Source organism: Thunnus maccoyii, chromosome 20 (assembly GCF_910596095.1).
Source record: "Thunnus maccoyii chromosome 20, fThuMac1.1, whole genome shotgun sequence".
In the NCBI taxonomy this organism is placed as follows: domain Eukaryota; kingdom Metazoa; phylum Chordata; class Actinopteri; order Scombriformes; family Scombridae; genus Thunnus; species Thunnus maccoyii.
The window spans coordinates 20,211,674-20,231,047 of record NC_056552.1 but is presented as its reverse complement, the minus strand read 5'-3'; the positions used below and the strand labels follow the sequence as shown (position 1 = coordinate 20,231,047).

At 40.2% G+C, this 19,374-nt stretch overlaps 1 protein-coding gene across 4 annotated transcripts in view; it reads right to left on the bottom strand.

The window, feature by feature from the left end:
• ep300a (E1A binding protein p300 a) overlaps window positions 1–10,345 on the bottom strand; it is a 28,174-nt gene extending 17,829 nt beyond the window's left edge. For 2 of the 4 annotated variants that reach the window (XM_042396550.1, XM_042396553.1), the window contains exons 1-11: window positions 9,839–10,345; window positions 6,978–7,666; window positions 5,321–5,500; window positions 4,588–4,918; window positions 3,753–3,872; window positions 2,983–3,222; window positions 2,524–2,626; window positions 2,234–2,359; window positions 1,797–1,914; window positions 1,277–1,418; window positions 692–766 (exon numbers count right to left, since the gene is read on the bottom strand). In XM_042396550.1, coding sequence (XP_042252484.1) covers window positions 692–766; window positions 1,277–1,418; window positions 1,797–1,914; window positions 2,234–2,359; window positions 2,524–2,626; window positions 2,983–3,222; window positions 3,753–3,872; window positions 4,588–4,918; window positions 5,321–5,500; window positions 6,978–7,666; window positions 9,839–9,932 — 2,218 coding nt within the window. In that variant the 5' untranslated portion in view covers window positions 9,933–10,345. The remainder of the gene's footprint in view (window positions 1–691; window positions 767–1,276; window positions 1,419–1,796; window positions 1,915–2,233; window positions 2,360–2,523; window positions 2,627–2,982; window positions 3,223–3,752; window positions 3,873–4,587; window positions 4,919–5,320; window positions 5,501–6,977; window positions 7,667–9,838) is intronic. The other 2 variants (XM_042396551.1, XM_042396554.1) reach the window with 1 other exon arrangement.
• Between the last annotated feature and the right edge of the window lie 9,029 nt (window positions 10,346–19,374).

Genomic DNA, 19,374 nt, shown 5'->3' with positions numbered 1-19,374 from the left:
CGATAAATTGTATGACAGAGCATATCTATTTTAATTGGCGCAGCTTTTCCAGCCTTTACAGTATACACAGAGATAGAGGGAGAGACGAGACAAGATAAATGCAGTCGGAGAAATCACACTGCATGCTCTAAAAAGGAAACGGTAGATAGCAAAAACAGAGCTTTTAAATCAAGAATGGACAGACTCCTACATGTTCCTTCTTCCCACAGGCAGTTCAAAACTAGTATGTCTCATGTTCTGAGACCGTGGCGATTGTGAAGCGCCACTACGAGACAAAGCACAAATCTATTGAGCAAACGTACCCACTCAAATCCGGCACAGAAAATAAACCATCTAAGAGCCCAATATGATCGATCCACTTTATTTTAGGATGCACATTTTTTCCAAAAGCTCTGTTATGTATTTTATATTTAAATGCGGCCCATATTTTACTTGAAATAAGAACATTTATTTACTATTAGAATATTTATTATTTACAACATCTGTGTAGACTATGACAGAATGTTAGTTTCTTTAATGTTGTTGGTGTATATACTCATTCACACCTCACATCAACTGTATTAATTTTCCTATACATTGAAGCAAGGAAACCAGTGTCCAAGCAATCAGCCCGTTCCGAAAAGGCACATTTTAAACAGGCACTGCACTAGTAAATTTAAATGTTGGGTTTCAGTCCCAAGTGTCTCTTTACCTGGGCCCTGCATCCTGTTGACCATCTGATTTGGTCCAGCAGGTCGCACCATTGATGTGTCAGGGAGAGGACCGTCTGTAAAACAGAGGCAGAAGATTAAGAAAATCAGGAGGGAAGAGAAGTGGAAATGTCCTTCACAAGCATGTGTGAAGACGTTTGCACAAAACTTTTTTTGGTCAGGAAAGATAAGTGGCATTTGAGTGTAAGAGACACCAAATGATGACACAGAGACACCTGAAAAGGTAGTTTGATCCAAATAAACTGTGAAAAATCTGGAGAAGGTGTTTTTCTTACAAAAAGAAACATAGGAAAGAATGAGATTTAGATTAAGAAAATTGTGCCAAATGCAGCAAAAAGAGGACATCAAGATAATATAAATATGATACAAATAATACGGCAGTGACAAATCTGCAATCACGTACCATGTCGTGCATTAAATCTAAAAGCATGAGGTAAGAGATACAAAACAATAATAAAATGTCACAATGTCACATTCCGTCGGATTAAATTATCATTCACATGAATGCGTGCAGCCCAGTGCAACATTATCTCATCCAAGTCTACATGTGCTGCATGTCCACTCACTTGGAGGCAGTCCAGTGGGAGGCTGACCCATGCTGGCAGGCCCGAGGCCCAGACTGTGCTTCTGGAGCCGGGTCCTCCTCTTCTCCTCCAGCTCCTTCTGGATCTTGTAGATCTTCTCTGCTAGCAGGTGATAGTACTCAGCCTGCCAAAAAAGGGTAAAGAAATAAGAGAAAAGGGTAAGAGGGGCAGTAGGAAAAATAGTACACAATAAATACTTGCTGCTATAAAACCACAAAAAGTTTTTTGTAGAACTCGACAGGTCCTGTGCATGATCCTGTTGTCTTATTTTTTTGTTAAATTGACACCAAACTGATTCAAGACTTTCGGTGTGACAAACTTCAATTAAACTTCAAGCCACGTCCCGCACATAAGCTATACAATTTTTCATGTTTGAGACCGACCTATGACTAACTGAGTAACTTGGCAGCTGGGTACAACACAGCTGCAAAATGACAAAATTCCCAGCATTCCCCCTCCTTTTTTTGAGTAATGCCGTGAGCTAAAAGAGAGAGAAACTTACTCTGCTGTTGGCTGACTCATACATGTCTCCTTCAACTTTTCTGGCATAGGCCACCAGGTTCTCCATCCGACGGTCCTTTAGGGCAGCAGGATCTGGAGTCGGAAAGATGGCCTGAACACTGTGGGTGAGAGAACAAACGGGGGGGGACAGAAAGAGGAGAAAATGGGGAAGGAGGTTAAAAATATTATCAATTATATATTATTAAATATTATATGTTATATGTTATAATGATAATTATTTGTTAACTCCTCTCAGTGGCATTAAAGTTCTTAAGTATTACATATGTAAATGTGTAGTAATATGCAAAGATAGATGTTTGTCAAACAGCCAAACATTAGCAACTTAAAACAGGAAGGTATGTAGTCAGAGAGCTGAGATCAAATGCTAATAAAAGTGACTGTGTAAGGGGCTGTATATGTTCCACGGTTAATACTTACAGTTTGTGTACCAAGTGGTTTCGTAGGTCCTGCGTGATGTCCTCATGCCAGCCTTTCCTCATGCCTGAGGCAGAGGGAGGGCCTGCTGTGGGCATGGAGCCAACCCCACCAGCATCATTTATCAGACTGAGAGGAGAAAGGGAAGGCATCGTTTTATTAGTAACTTCTTTAAAAAACATAGATGTGGGCCTTGGTCTGATGTAGAATTGAGAAGAATTCATTTAACAAAAATGTAAAGCTCTTAAAAAGGTGTTAAATGCTTTTGATTATGGTGCGTCAATTCTCCTCACCCTTGGCTGTTCACATTGAGGTGCATCATGGTGTCCTGCAGTAGGCTGGCTTGGTTCTGAGATGGAGCACCTACACCTCCATTGACTCCCATAGTATTCGCACCTACACATGGACAAGACATTATATGTTTGCATTACTTGTGTTCCTCTACTACTAATAATGCAGTTATTGTTGAGGAGTTAATCAGACTGTGTCTACGGGACTATTTTTTTGCCTGGAGCCCTATGACAGCTGACAACTTTTAGTAGGCACTTTTCAGGGTTCTTTCTGATAGTAAGTGAATGCTTAAACACTTCTAGAAACATCTACATCTCTACATAACTCTCCAAATCTTAAAACTCAAAGTTTAATATTCTTGTCTGGGCTCTGAGATCTATCAGGAACAGGGTGTAATACAATACATCTCTTTACTTGAAAGACCTGGAGAGGGAGGCAGGTGAACATGCAAGCTAACTCACCCATCGGGTTCATAGGCCTCATGCCAGCCTGGCCTTGCAGGCCTTGGTTGGGCATATTGGGCTGGGCAGTCTGAGCCTGGATCTGGTTTCCCTGGTAGGTGAGGCCCAGGGCTGCGTAGGCTCTTTCTATGGAGCTCGGGTCAATCTGGCTCGGTGGGTTGAGGTTGGGAGCACTTGGTTGGCCACCAGAGACTGCCCCAAGAGAGCTGCCCAGACCTGCACCGGCCCCCGCCAGTAGAGCTGTGAGGACAAAAGAGGAGGAGGTGGTTGATAACACATCTGATCAGTTTGAGAGCGTATAATTTCCTGAAGCTTGAGAAAACCCTATGACTAAATAATTAAGAAAAACTCACTAAAACCATACTGCAAATCACACTTTCTCAAGTTCCTTTCAAACTGAGGAAGATTCATGCTAAGAATGAAAGTATACACTTGGAGACAATTTAGCATCACAAATCACAATAGTAATAGAAATATTTTTTAGATACATGTATCAAAACATATGGCAAACGTATGCAAACTCATATCTCTTCAAACATTTTAAAACAAAACATGTCATTTTGGTATTTATTATACTTTGCTTGGAATCATTCATTTAAAACATTTTGTATAATAATGGCATAATATGATCATTCATCATTATGTTATTCCACTTAAGTTATCACCTTTCAGATCAAGTGAAATTGCTGTGTACAATAAGGATGAAGATAGTTTGCGTAATGTGAACAAAAGGAATGTATAAGAATATTGTTGTTTGGTCAGATACAGACACTCACACTGCGGGTTCCTCTTGTCCCCAGCATTCTTCAGTGGCAGGCAGACAGGACAGTCATGTCGCGTGCAGTTCTTCCAATGGGAGATGATCTGCCTTGATGATGCACAGTGAGCAACTGAGGATGAAAAAGGGGAGACAGACAGGAAGAGCGGGGAAACAGAGAATGGGGAAAGAGGCAGAACAAAGTGAGGTCAATGTCAATCAACAAGACACAGAAAACTGTTAGGAAGTTAACCTAAGGCTGGTGTTATTTTATATTTTCATTCTTATCAAAAAAAAACATTTCTGTTTAGTCATAACCTTATAAAGCTTATGCCTCCTGCGCCATGTGCCTAAGAGCTATACCGTTTCATTGGGCGACATAAACCTTCATTAGGAGGATTATTTCTCTCAGCTCGTCAACCTAGCAAAGCAGTGTAAATTCTGGACTGCATCCCAGAGCATGCACAGTGATATCTGCCTAACACAGAACTACTCTATATAAAAGTAAAAATGCACCCAGAGTTCCTTTCAGAATAAAGTACCCTAGTCATGTCCGTTGCAGTGAAGGAACATGTTACCTGATACAACCATATGGCTGATTTATGTTTAATAGTTTTTGGAGGACAGTTAAGGTCTATAGCACAGAGACACAAGCTGTGTAAAAGTGAGGATATACAGACAGTATTTGTTAAAAGGATAAAATTATGCTTTTTGTCTCACAATGTTTTTGATAGCAATATAAAAAGTAGGATAACTCCAGTTCTTACGCTGCTGTTATCATTGATACCACTTGAATAATGTTGAAACACGTGTCCTTGTCAGACACATGTAGCATCCCTTCTACTCACCCTGACAGGACTTGCCAGCCTGGCAGTGAGTCATGTGGTTGAGGACGTTCTTCATAGTGCGACAGTGGGGCAGGTTGCACTGCCGGACTTCACCATTGGCCTGCTCCCGCCGCTGGCACTTGTGTGCATGAAGCAGGAGTACCAGTTGCTGCTGGATGAGTTTGCGCTTCTCAGGATCTGCTGTGGGTGGCGCTCCGGCTGCAGCAGATGCTGCAGAAACCTGGGCACCGGGACCCACCAGACCTCCCTGAGCACTGGGCACCATCCCAGGGGCCCCTCCCACAGGTGCACCAGAGGGACCGCCCACACCTGTCTGTGACTGCTGGGAGCCCTGCAGTAAGTGAAGTGAGAGGAATAAGAAGATGTGACACGGATGAGACAAGAGAAGTACATAAACAGGAAATAAGGAAATGTGAGGGAAAAGGTAACAGGGAGTAATGAGAGGAGAGGAGAGGAGAGGAGGCGCAGAATAAGAATAGATAAGGGGTGGTGAATAAATAATAAGAGGAGAGTTGAAAATAAATAGTCACGGTTGGGTCAAATGAAAGGAAACATGGAATACAGAGGAGTAAAACAGTGGTGCAGTGGGAGGCGAGGTTCGTGGGAAGAGGTGAGACATAAGGGAATAATTTTGAGTTGTCTGCCAGTTTGGGACCGGGATTAATAGAGTAGAGTACAACATTTTCTTGCATCTGACATGTGAACATTTCTTCAGGGAGTATATATTCCTTACCATGGCAGCCATCCCTTGCATTGGCTGGTTCTTCTTGTCCACATTAAACTGGGCCAGACTGTTGGCCATCGGACCTTTGTTCTGGAGCTGAGGGCCCAGCCCTGCGCCTCCAAGACCTTGATTCCCTTGCCCTGCATATGGCCCTCCAAAAGGGACCCCTGGGTTGCCCATCATCCCCATCTAGGAGGAGAAATAAGAAAACATCAAGAAGGCATTCAACTATGTAGTTGCAAACACATTTCACTTAAATTATCAGCGGCAGCATCTGAACTGAACATGTGACAGTATTTCTAGTTCTGACAGATTCCACCGTGATTTTGCAGAGTTTCCTATGATCTCAACATTAGCTGTTAAATGAGGAAGTCCTGTGGAGATTTACATACACCGTGAACCCCATCAAAGGTAACGTTAGGGAGAAGCTTTCACCCCCCCAAAAAACAAAAGAGCATAAAATCACATCTGTTTTTAAACCACTTTCCACTTCCTACTGCTCAAGAGCAATTAAGTCACCCACTTCTAAACGGCTAAAATGTACTTCTCAGTCAATTAAAGAGGTTATTTACAGCATCAAGTTTAATTGAATCATTAGAAAATTGCCTAAAAATTACACAAACCTAGATTTACACATCAATCGCTTAAAACAGACAAGCACTGAGATAGACTCAAGTTGTAACTTAAGTGACCAGCAGTGTGGGTAAAAGCAATCTGTTATGAATAGTTCATCTTTTTCTGAGCAGACTGTTCTTTCCTTTTCCCCCCCAATTCCTTCATTCATCTTCACAACCTCCATTGCATTTTTCTTTTACTGCTCCCCAAACATGACCTGGAAATCCTCTCACTGCTTTTGATCTCAACGGCTAAATCAAACATCAGTGCCTCCACCACATTCATTCAGCAGCAGCAGTCTGCTGCTGCAACATTTTTACTGTCACTCCTGTGGGAGTGCCAATCACACAAACACAACAGTTTTCTGCCACTTGAACTGCAAGCATAAGCCCACTATGCATCTCTCGTGGTTGTAAAAAATACATAGATACAGTCATGGACCCAAAGCACTATTTTGTGGTTCTATAGAGAAAAAAGCACATCTTTCACAGGAACCAAAATAAAGCCTGCAGTAGGGTAGCAAATGTTAAAAACGGCAACATTCAGTTTGTGAACAGGTTTTGCAGTTCACATAAACAATAAAGGATCACACACGTTCTTCAGTTATAATGAATCATCAATCATGTGCTAAAAATGATTTGCCATCAACTGTCGTTTATGTCTTAGCAGCAAACTAGTGATGCAATGAAAAGAATTATGTCGCATAATTATATACCTAAGTTCAACTAAGTTAGGAACAAAGTTTATGCTGTAAACAAAATAAGAATGAGTTCTTAATGAACATTTCTAATTTAAAATTAAGTGGGTAAATAATAAAAGGTTCCTGAGCATTAACTACCACATAATTTGAGTCTCACAAGTTACTGCTGAACACAACAACGTAACTACATGTGTAACATGTTTTTTATTTTCAACCACAGCTGGCATTATGGCCTTCTTGCTCCCTGTACTGAAGTCCATCAAATTAAAAGAAATGGGTGAAATATTTCCTGTGGAATGTTAAACTATTTCCACTGAAAAAAGAAAAAAAATTCTATGAAGGAGTTCCTACCTTGTTCAGTGCTCCAGGTTGCTGGCCTCTCATCCCAGCCTGGCCCCCAGCTCCCTGCTGCTGTAGGGTCTCAGCCAACAGGTTGCTGTTGCCACCCATCCCCTGATTCCCAAAACCCATCCTGGGAGAGCCATTCATCACCTGACTCCCAATCATGCCTGGCTGCTGCTGTCCATTATTTCCTTTCTGCTGCGCTCCCATCATGGCCCTATTCATGCCACCCATCATTCCAGCCGCAGCATTCTGCTGCATCATGTTGGCCTGCTGCTGGGGGGAGAGGTGCTGCTGCTGTCCCTGGCCCATCATCTGCTGAGGCCCCTGGCCAGGGGATGCCTTCATGTTTGCCAAGTGTTGCCCCATGGCATTGGGTCCTCCTGGGCTGCCCATAGCTCCTTGGTGTCCCGGTTGGGTCGAGGCGGGTGCCCCTGAACGCAAGAGCTCAGACAGCTGTTTGTGCTTGGCCACCGCATCCTGGCCTCCGCCAACACCACCAGGACCTCCTCCAGGGCCAAGCCCAAGACCCATTCCTCCTGCTCCTCCACCGCCTCCTCCAGGACCCAAGCCTGTAGGGCCTCCTCCAAGGGTGGTGTGCAACTGGTTGAGGTCCCCACCATTGACAAGGCCTGGATCATTAGAGCTGATGAGCTCATCTGGGAGGTCATGCTCCAAGTCGAACAGCGAGCCGAAATCTGAAATGGAAAAGAAATGCACAGTTTAGGAAAGGGGGAGACAACAAGACAAAAACAGGCAAAGGGTTAGAGGAAGACAAAATGGGCCACAGCCATGTAAGCTGGTATAATCCTTCATTTTTTAACATGACAGAGTGAAAATCAATTGCATGCTTGATGTTAAAAACTGATAAAAGCTGTTTAGAGGTGTATGACCAATTTTCCCCTGTCAGAAATAAATAACATTCCACTAAGCGCAACACAGATGAGCACCATACTACTAACTGAAGTCCATACCTTATGTATGTGTGTCAAGCAGTATGTACAAACATATATGCAAACACACACGCCCACATGGTCTGCTCACACAGATAATCCCTGACCAGCGAAGTGATTCAAAGTGTTGCAAAGACAGGTTTATACAGACATGGTGACAAATAGGTTGTTTAATAGAAATAACGCCACAAAATGGAGCCAAGTCGAGACGCATACTTTGTGTGTCAGTTTGTATACAGTGGGTTCAACAGCACACAACTTAGGCAATCAAGACAGATGGACATCATGTATCTTTCTGAATCTTTAAGCTGGACATCAAGACCAAAAAGCACACACAAATTTCTCAAGGTACAGAATCTAATTTAGACCTGACTTATGTTGTTCTGTAAATCACTGTTTTTTCTAACACAGTATAGGTATCATATAGTGTCTAACTCACCCAAACAGCTTCTATACATCAATTATTTGTTCAGCTAATTTTTCAAGTTACAATACATTTGCTCATTACAGATCACAAATGTGAGAAGTTGTTTTTTTTTGTTTCATATGACTACAAACCGAATACTTTGGATTTCTGGTTATATATTAGATTAAATAAACTATCAAGACATCAGTTTCAGCTCAGGATGCTTGCAGTGGTGATTCACCAGTCTTTTTTTACATTTTGATTAATAGTGTATATTAAATGATTGGCCTACAACGAAAATACCTGTAAACTGTACTTGCAGCCCAACTAACATTAAGCAAACTAAATATAAAAATTAACAAATTGCATTTGTCACCAGCTAAATTTAATTACAAACTGCTTTTTGAAGGTAGACGCACAAAAACAAGTAACTTGCATGCAAAGAACTTGTACCAATTTCTCGACATATGCTTTTTTTCCTCAAATTAACTATTGCAATTAACAACCTGCATGACACCGTCGCAAATGATCGTAGGGGAAATACATTCGAGTGCAATAATTTGCAGATTTCGTTTTCTTGACAGCACTGGACCGATCTTCAAAATGTGCCATGCAAGGTAGCGTAACATGTGTGCAATGTCTGAATGATTTCGCCATCAAAGTCCCTTTCCACAGACGCTGACTGACACTGACAGCCTATTCCCGAGTAGACAGCCGTAAAATGCAGCAGTTCGGAGTAAAAAAATGATTAAGTGGTGAAATCTGGATGACCATTTCGTGCTTGGACGAGTGTTTGCTTGCTATCTTGACTCGGTGGTTAATATATTGCAGTGGCTGGACATGTCGCTGTCCATGCTGCACAGTTTTGCTCTCAGGCCACTATTCCAGCTGCTGCCATACGCCATCCACACACAAAAAACACACCAACAATGGCAATTTGAGTTTAACAATCAGTCGGACCCATGCCGTGGGCCTAAATTTAGCTCCCCAACAAGGCAACCTCTGCTTTGGTTAACGCTATTAACGGTAGCTAACGTTAGTTGGGAGAGGGTCCGAGTTATGATGGGGCAAAACAACAGATTGTTTCATACGTTGGGAGCCTTCAAAACTCAAATCCCTGCTTGGGAGTGGCTGTAACTTACTGCCAATTTGGTACAGCTGTAAAACATTTAAAACTTTATCATAACTTGGTGTTGAGCTTATCATCAGCCCGGCTAAAGTAGCCATTAAGACACGGGACCGTCCATTGAAGACCCGCATTCAGCTATCTAGCTTAGCGCTAGCCGAGTGTTGGCTAATCGAGCTACCTCCGGCTAAAATGGCTGTTAGCATGCGAGCTAGCTCCTCTGCACGTATCCGACACTACTAGCGCGCTAACGTTAGCGAGCTACGACAAAAACAGAAGAGTAATCCCGCGTCCTCTTCCTCTTTCAAGTACACCGAAGCCGCCGAAAAACGACAAACTTAACGAATAACACCCTTAACAAATGATATAGTTAAACAATACTCACCGTTTCCATCGCTGGCGGAGGCGGAAAGTGCCGGAGAGGAGAGTTTAGGCCTCTTGGCTGAAGGCGGGCCAGAGTCCAGAACGTTCTCGGCCATATTTTTTCGAAATAAAAATATATAAAGTATCCACAATTGCAGACGTTTTCACGCCCTTAGAAGCTCATTCCTTTTCGTTTCCAATATTGCGACTTTTCCCCCTCCTTTTGGGGGACTAAGAGGGGGAAAGTCCCGTGTACAAATTACTCCTCTTTCCCTGGGTTCGCCTCTCGATTTCAGCCTCGGCGTATATCAACCCCCCTCCCTCCCTCGTCGGATTTTTTGTTCTTTATAAATTTCTGCCAGCGGAGGAGGAGGAGGGGGTCGGTGAAAGTAAAAAGAGGGAGACACACGCTGCGGCTTCCCTCTAAACTTACACAGCCTCCTCCGATGTAAATAAACTGTCCCCGTGTCTCTCTCCCATGGTTGCATCCGTCATTTCAGCCTCCTTTCCAGCGGAGCCTGGATGAAGATAATGTCGGGCAGAAAAGGCTTGTTTGCCTGCGAAGTGATGGTGGAGCTGCTGGTGGCAGCGGGTGAGGATGAGGGGATGCAAATAAAAAAATAATAAAGCTGACAAACGTGCAGCTGCAGTGGTGGATCAAGTGTGATGTTTATTCACGGATAAAAAAAAAAAAAAAAAAAAGTTAGTCATTATCAGATTCCTCCATGCAGCCTACCTGAACTTGCACGTTTTCTGGGTGAGGTTTAGCTGTAAAGGCTGAAGTTGGATTATGTTCAACAGTTACCTTAAATGCAAGGAATCTAATTATTAATCAGTTTTGCAGCCTCCGCCTGTAAAATAGCAAATTAAACATTTACTTTTCCTTTCAAGGGTAGCAGACCAAGGTGGATTCACAAACACTGAGAACTGTTTGGCTGCTCATGATTTTAGAGAGGACCCCATCCCTTTTCTTTCTTCTTTGTTTGCTTTCTCATAAAATGGTGGTAAATGGTCTAAAATCTCTATCATGTAGGGCAGAGTAAAGCCATTTTCTCAGCATGTTCTTGTGTTGGCATGTTTGGCTCTAGTCTTCTCATTCATGAGCCTTCCATCAAAAATATTCTTCCCTTCATGGACCAAAACCTTCTTTGGTCTTTCCTCAATTACTTGTTATTGGGTATTTATTAAGCCTACCGTGCTGCTCGAGTGTCACCCTTGATTTTTGCTCTTTTGGAACACATTCAATTTGGCAATTCAAGGCAAATGTTCAAAATCATCCCACAGACTTGTAAATTTCTTACTGCAGAGCAATGATCTGTTGGCTGAGAAGCCAACATTTTCTCATGTATTTAACTCCAAACTGCAGCACAAGAGCTGCTCGGTTTACAGTAGATATAACTGCTGCACAGCTATTGATTCCGTCTTATTCACACTGGTTAATCTTAAACTATCAACCTTCAGAGTTCTCAGTGTTTCCCAAATAACCTCCATAAGTAGTTTTAAATTAAATTGAAATATTCATATTGTATGACAGTGTTTAACATCCTTTTTTGCTTGGTCCAGGAATAATTTTAAGTAGTATCATGCTTATATGAGTTGAATATTTCAAACAAAAATGTCATTTTTAATGACTACACCAATACATGAAAACATCTTTGTCTTGAGCATTGCTGACATATTTCCCTGCAGTTCGACATGATTTTATGTTTTAAAACTTCAGCTGCTGTACTACAACTTAGAAAAAAAGGTTTTGTGAGAATAAAGTTTTGTGTATCCACTTAGTATCCCTAATGACTGGCCAAACTGCAGAAGCAGTTTGTAAAAGATGAAAGCTAATGTGCTTGCTGTCAGCAGTGTGAAAGAGTGGGAGCTAGAGATGCTCGATGAAGAGGAAAGAACTTATGCACACTATTTGAAGAGATTGTCCTTGTTAAAACCTGCCTGATTCAGGCCTTCTGGGGATGTATGTTGTATTCATATAAGTTATGAAATGGCACATTTGGAGGATAAAATCATTCACTGCATGTGGTCATTATTAGAGAAAACGAGCAATAACACAAAAGAATTTATTTTTTCTTTACCACACCAAATCTATCATCTTTAATGTAGGTGGCAGCACTTTTTGAAGGTGAATTCAATGGAAATTGTAACAATTAGGAGTACAAAATCCTTACAATGGGAAAAAATGCTCCCATAATTTAACAGATTGTAGGTTTTGTGGAAAAAAATTTAACTTTTGCAAATCTGTGTGTGTGCACAGCCTAGGGAGTCAGTGTTACAATCTAGATTTCCTAATCCACAGGACTAGACAAACTCATTACTTCCATAGTGCATAGCCAAGCCATCTACTTGCCTCTAAACTTAAATCTAATGAACAAATAGCAAATATAACTTCAGTCAAATCCCCCATAGATGATTTGTGTACGAACCTAGTGGATATCAATAACAGTTTTCGCATATTATTCTCTGCTTTGTATATGTGAGAGATAAGTTACAATGAACAATGTTGTAATGCCTTTCTGACCTCTCTACAGCTAACATAACTTCACCCAGAAGCCCACCTTGAATTAGATGCATCTATAATGCTGTGTGAACTCCATAAAGCCCTTGGTAACATGAACAAAGGGAAGTCACCAGGTCTGCCGCCTGACCTCTACTTGTCTTTTTGGCCCTAGGTGGGCCTTCATATTCTTGAAATGATTCATACTGCTATCAAAAAAGGATCTTTATCTAATAACAATAACAAGGCTCTTATCTCTCTTATTCTAAAAAAGGGCAAGGACCCATCTCTCTGTTCAGGCTACCTCATCAATTTTGAACTTAGATATGATGCTTTACACCAAAAGACCAGCTTCTCGACTGGAAACATTTATGACCTCTCTGGTACGGGTTTCATCAAAAATCATCTTGTCTCAGACAATATATGTTGCCTTCTCCATGTTATGGAAACTTCACATACTGCTGAAACATCAAATGCTATTCTGTCTCCAGATGTGGAGAAGGCATTTGACCGCTCGAGTAGCACTTCTTATGGGCTGTATTACACTGCATGGGTTTTGGAAATCCTTTTTAGCAATGGTTCAATTACTGTATACCAACCCAACAGCTATGGTGTTGACAGGTATCACTTGTTCCAAAATATTCCCAGTCTCACGTAGCTCTTGCCAAGGCTGCCCTCTCTCACCTCTTGAACCTGTGGCCCAGGCTGTCTGGCAATCATGACCCTATTATTGTTCACAACACCAAACACCACATATCTCTCTATGCAGATGATATACTGCTCTTTATTCAGAATGTCCCCCAATCTCTTCCCCACCTCCTACATATTTCAGCCAGATCTCTGGATACAAAATCAACCAGGGAAAATCTGCACTATTGCCCCTGAACGACTCTACCAGACATTCAGCTACCCCATTAAACATCCCAGCGGCTCAGAGCCTTAAATAATTGAGGGTCTCTATCCACCCCTCAGTTATAAACACTGTGTCAATTAATTACAAGAAAGTGCTCACAGAGGTAAAAACTGATCTTCCAATATTATTCTCCCAGTGGAGTAATAATTGTGTACTCACTCTTTATGATATGTTTGGGGTGGTGGGTCTCCGCTCATTCCAAGACATTCAAAAGCACTTTAATTTAAGCACTTGAATTTACCTGGATCTTTGGGTTTTTTTCTATCTACAACTGCGCACAACAATGTGCACCTATGGTGTACCTTGGGATGGCCCATTGGGTATTCATCCATTTCACACAGCATTGACCAAACCCAGTGGTCTAGTCTCTAGCACTTATGCTCTCCTGGCAAAGGCTTCTTCTAAACCTCTTTCCATTATCCATGTGTGGAAGAGGGGCCTGTCATCTAATGACAGCAATCTGAATTGGCAACTTATTTGGCACAATACTCTGCTATTCTCCCGAAACCCTAACCACCAAGTTATTCACTTTAATTTTATTCATCCAACATCATAAACTTTGGGCACCTTTCTTCACATGGTATGGGAATGTGCAGGGGTTGCAGACTTCTGGAAGAAGGTTTGCTGCATGTTGTCCACCATATTGTCCAAACCAATCCCATACTCACCATCTGTCCTCTTACTTAATGACAGATCTAACCTAGATCTTTCTATCAGACAGAGACGCCTCTGGTTGTCCGGCCTCACAGCTGCAAAAAGACTCATAGCCTGCAGATGGAAGCCTCCCCACTCTCCGTCTGTACAGAAGTGGTTATTAGACTTTATTGATATATCCAACATGGAACGCTGGGTGGCTGATATGCATCATGCAAAATCCAACGATGTTACATGCCGGAATCATATCATCAATACTCTTAAGTCCTTATTATAAACTTATTCTGTTCATCCATGGGGTCCTTGGGGTAGGGTTGGGGGGGTGTGAGGCTGGAGGGTAGTTAAGAAGGGGAGGGGTGAGGGACAGAGTTAGGGAGGGCGGGCAAGATAGGGTTTTGATATGGCTGGTAGTTTGTTTTCCTCTCTGTGCCCCCAACCCCCCACCCACCCATCCATGTCTATTTCATGTCTATTTGTTTATTTTTTCTCTGTTTGTACTGACCCAGGGGAGAGTGACAACTCAGTCTTTCTTTTTTGTTTGTTTGTTTGTTCTGTTATATCTCTTGGGACTTTTGTAATGCAATAGGAAAATGTACGCTTAATTTCTCTCCTCTGTGAATTGAGTTTATAACCACATCCCTGTATCTTTACTCTAAATTCCAATGAAAAATTGATCACAAATAGATTTTTGCAAATGTATTAATTATCACCAGTACATGATCTCAAGGCCACAAAGATCCTATTCAAAAATCCACCTGGAAAAAAAGGTCCCAAACAGATTACAGTCAGAAGTCAATTTACTTTTCTCTAACAGAAATCTACAGACTGTTTTGTTCCTGCTTTGCTACAGGCACTGTGTGCTGTTTTAATATCGAAGGTGTTGAATTCATTGACTTCCTTTATTTATGTCAATAAATGGGATTCCCCTGCATAACAAAACATTATGTTCCTATTTTGGCTTCATGAAACCTGCATGATCCTTTAATAACCATAGTAACGAATCATGACACTTGTGGAAAGGCCCAAAAGAGCATACATCATACAGGGAATCAAACCCTGGCAGTGTTGGTACCATCCCCAGTCACATTACCGGGACCAGGGTTGGATTAAACCACTGGGGGGCTCCTGGGCAAAAATCTACTCTGCCCCCAACTCTGTGAGAGATCAGCCTTGCCCACTTTTTGTACACGTCTTGTTTGTACAGGATCTGAAAATAAAATAATACTTTGTTGCATCTTAATCATGTGTCAGTTACTTTGCCTAAAACTTTACATGCCAGGGTCTCGATCATGCACGGCCTTTTTTAAGGCCTCTATCATTACAGAAAAAAAAGAAACAAGATAAAGACAAAACTTAAAAGATAGGTTCACAATTTTTCAAGTCTGTCTTAAAACAACAGTCAGGTGCCCATATGGAGGCTGAAAGAGGTTTTCCTTGCTGTAATCATTCCTTCTGTTAATACTGGCTATTAAAAGATCCCCTTCAAATGTGCTTTCAATATAAGTAAATCCACAGTGTGTCCATATAGTCATTTTGTGCAAAAATGTATTTAAAAGTTGATGTGAAGCTTATATGAGTTAGTCATATCAAGTGGATATCTTACACATTTACAGTCTTTTTAGCATCAAATTCCTTCCCTGTGTTTCTTTGGACAGTGTTTCCCTGTTGAGCTACGATGGAAGTATAGTAACAAAAAGAGGGACTTTTGCTCTAAAAAAACTGTAACATTGAGAGATATCTACTTGATTTGACTCATTTGGATGACTGAAGCTTCATATTAGCTTCAGATAAACCTTTAAATACATTTTTGTACAGAAGGAAGCTTGTAGATTTTGGCCCCCATCACTTACATGCATTATGAAGGGATCTTCTAATGGCCAGTATGAACAGGAGGAATGATTATGACAAGAAAAACCTGTTTCATTTGGACACCTGCATATTCTTTTAAGACAGACTTGAAGAATGATGAACCCGTGCTTTAAGGAATGTGTTGATGAAGACATACATTAGATTACTTCAGAACAGTGGGTGGCAGTAATGCACCATTACTACCAATACTTAACTGCTTAATCACAGAAGAAACAATTAACCAGAAGATTGAGGCAAGACTTGGACTATCACTGACATGTAGTGGCTGAATATTATTTAGAGGCTGAAGTAATCAAGTTGGAAATGTTTATTGAAAATTAGATGTTTATTTCAGAACATATTTGACAATTCCATTTTTTCAAAAATAATATTTCAAATAAAGATGCAAGCTCTCACTCGTCATTAATATTTTTGGATTATGTTGCTCACAATATGTTGTTATTTTCAGTAATTGAAGTTTGCTTCCTTTCACATGCTTTAATGCTCACCAAAATAACCGACAGACAACTGGTTTGTGATTTTCAGGAGAAATATTCCAAGGCGAAGCTACTAATATTCAAAGGTGCTTTATGTTTGCATGTTGTTTTCAACAATTTGGCTGATATTCAATCCAAAAGCAATGAGACAGTTAACAGGGTAATAGATAAGTGAGATAGCTGTAGGCTGAATTTGAATAGGTGCTTCTTGACACAGTTTGATATGTCTAACAATGATTTTCATCTGAGATAGCACAATTTTACTCACCTTGAATAAGAGAAGTAAAGGATGTAAACACCTATGTGACCCTAAATGGTGTACTGAAAGAATAATTATTATCTATAGCCCCTGACATTTTCCAGAGCCCCTGTCTAGCTCTGGTCTGTGCTAATATGACTCCATTCATACACTCATACTGGCTGTTTAGTGCTCAATATATTACTCTTGCAAATGGAAGTAAATCACATTACTTGCATTAGCAGTGCATTACCTGTGCGTGTGTTGTGTACATATGTGCATGTGTTTATGCATGTAGTACTCTGTTTTTATGTGTATGTGAATATTGACCTGTAGTGATATATGAACTGTCCTCTGTAATTGTTATCTGTGAAATGTGTTGAGATCTGTATTGATGGTAATGTAGAATAAATTAAATAAATTTGGTGATATTATTTGTAATGTTTTGACTTGGTAATGTTGCATATATCACAAATATATTGCTACGGTTGGGTTTGTTTGTGTGGTGGCATACATTCCTATCTAACTGTTATGGCCTATTTATCTTATAGTTCCTTGGTTGATTAGATAAAATCAGGAAAGCACTTTTGGATTGCAGTGTGTTTTAAAGGGTCATATCGTTTTTAGCTATGTAAGCAGTTTTGGGATGGCAGTTGCGGTTGTCTATTGGTCACCACTTTGGTCCAGACCGAAATACCTCAACAATCATTAGATGGGTTGCCATCACATTTTGTTCAGATATTTGAGGTTCCTCCCAGAACCATCCCCTGAAGTTTCCTCCAAATGTTGACATTTATGGTTCTGACTGAAATGTCTTGACAACTATTGGACAGATTGCCATAAATTTTGGTACATAAATTCATGTCTGCCTCATGATGAATTGTGATTTTGCTCAAAATCACTGCTAAGCTTATGTACAACCTCACAGAGCCGCTGGGATGGTTGTAGAATTACAGGTATATTTCACATTCACAATTGAGAATTTTTACTCGCTGAAAAAAATCTCACTTTCTCAGTTGATCTCAATTGAAAATACAGTTTTGCTTCTACTTTGACAATTACTGGTGTAATAAAGCATTTAACAGTATAAGGGAACATTATTAGATTAGATTTAGTTGATGTCTGGTGTAAATATCTGTGTTGAGAGAATTTAGGAGTAATGGCAGGTTCCAGTTTTGTTTAGATAACAGATTTTATTATGTTGGCACAAACTGGATGCTGTCCAGCAGGTGAAGAAAACCATGCAGAGAATGTTTACATACACTTAATTCAATACTATGTGTAGATTAATAGTCCAAAAGTAAAACCCTGCTGCAGACTAGTGCATTTGTGTACAATTCTATTTCTAATGATTTTAATCTTATACTGTATTGTATCTTTTAATTTTTGTGTTGTGGCTTGCTACAGGAATTTCATTGTATATTTCTATACAGTTGACAATAAACTTTAACTTGATCTTAAAGATCCCCTCCAGACATGTTTTAAGACATAAAAATACTCTGATTGCAAGAGTAATTTGTGTATGACAGGATTCTTCCACAAAAGATGTACATTTACATATGTAAAATGACATCATCACCTTAAAGTTACATCTACTGTTTCTCCCTCATTGAAAAATACGGAATCTATGAACATGCAAATATTTTTCATTTCAAAAGTTAAACTGCTGGATACAATATGTCTCCTACTTCACTGAAAATCCTCAGTGTACTGGAGGCTTCAGGTTTCCACATCATACTTGTGTAAGTTGCATACTGGACCACAATGGCCTCCAAACCTGTTGTTATGTCTCAACTCATAATTGTAAGTACATGTCTTAGAATCAGATTTAAGATGTGTTAGAGCACAGAGAAACCTTTTCAACAGATTAATGTGAAAACAGCAAATCATTTTGCCCAGTGAAGCTCAAACATTCAACTGATGGAACAAGAAAAAAAATGCAGTTTTGAGTGGAGGAGGACTTTAAGGGAGATAAGTGCAGATTATAATTACTGTGTCATTGTAATCTTTGTATTAATTGTAATTTTAATGTTGAAAGTAATATGTGATATTGTAATGTTTATATGTCAGGCCCAAACCCTCCCCAAATTCTATGTACGCACATGAAAATAGGCCCTAGGACTTCTTGAATAAGTGAATATTCTTATTTCCTGTTGGGTTCACACCTAATCAGTACCTTTCTCTTTTTCAGTCAGTGGTCAGGTTGGGATTTACTTGAGGTTATACTGGGCTTAACCACTTTCTGTTTTTACTCACAATGGTATAATGGTATAATGTATAAGCACACAAATAAGCGCATGAATAAATGTATGAGCTTCTTTAAATATGATAATGTGGTTAAAAAATTATAATTTTGCAGATACAAAACTAAAGATTACTGGAGGTTCAAAAGGAAGTAGGCTTATTTTACTAGACAAGTGGTTCCCAAACTGGGGGTCAGGACCCCCATAAGGTATCGCTGGATTAACCAAAGGGGTCGTGAGATGATAAAACAGAATAGGACAGAAAAAAACCCAACATATTTTGGACTTCAAATTTTTGCTTTATTTCTTGTGGATTGATGTGTTTTATCTCCTCAAGCCTGTCTCCTGTTTCTAGAGCTGCAAGGTTAGTCGATTAGATAATTAGTCGATTGACAGAAGATTAATTAGAAACTAATTTGATAACTGAATAATTGTTTTAGTCATTTTTTAAGCAAAAATGAAAAAATAAGCCAATTTCAGCTTCTCAAATGTGATTTATTACTTTTCTTTGTCGAACACTGAATCTTTGGGCTTTGGACTGTTAGTCAGACAAAACTTTCGACTGTGGGGAACTTTAAGGGATATTTTTCACTATTTTCTGACATTTTGTTGTCAAAACAATTAACTGATGACTTAAGATAATAATGGGTAACTTAACTGGTAGA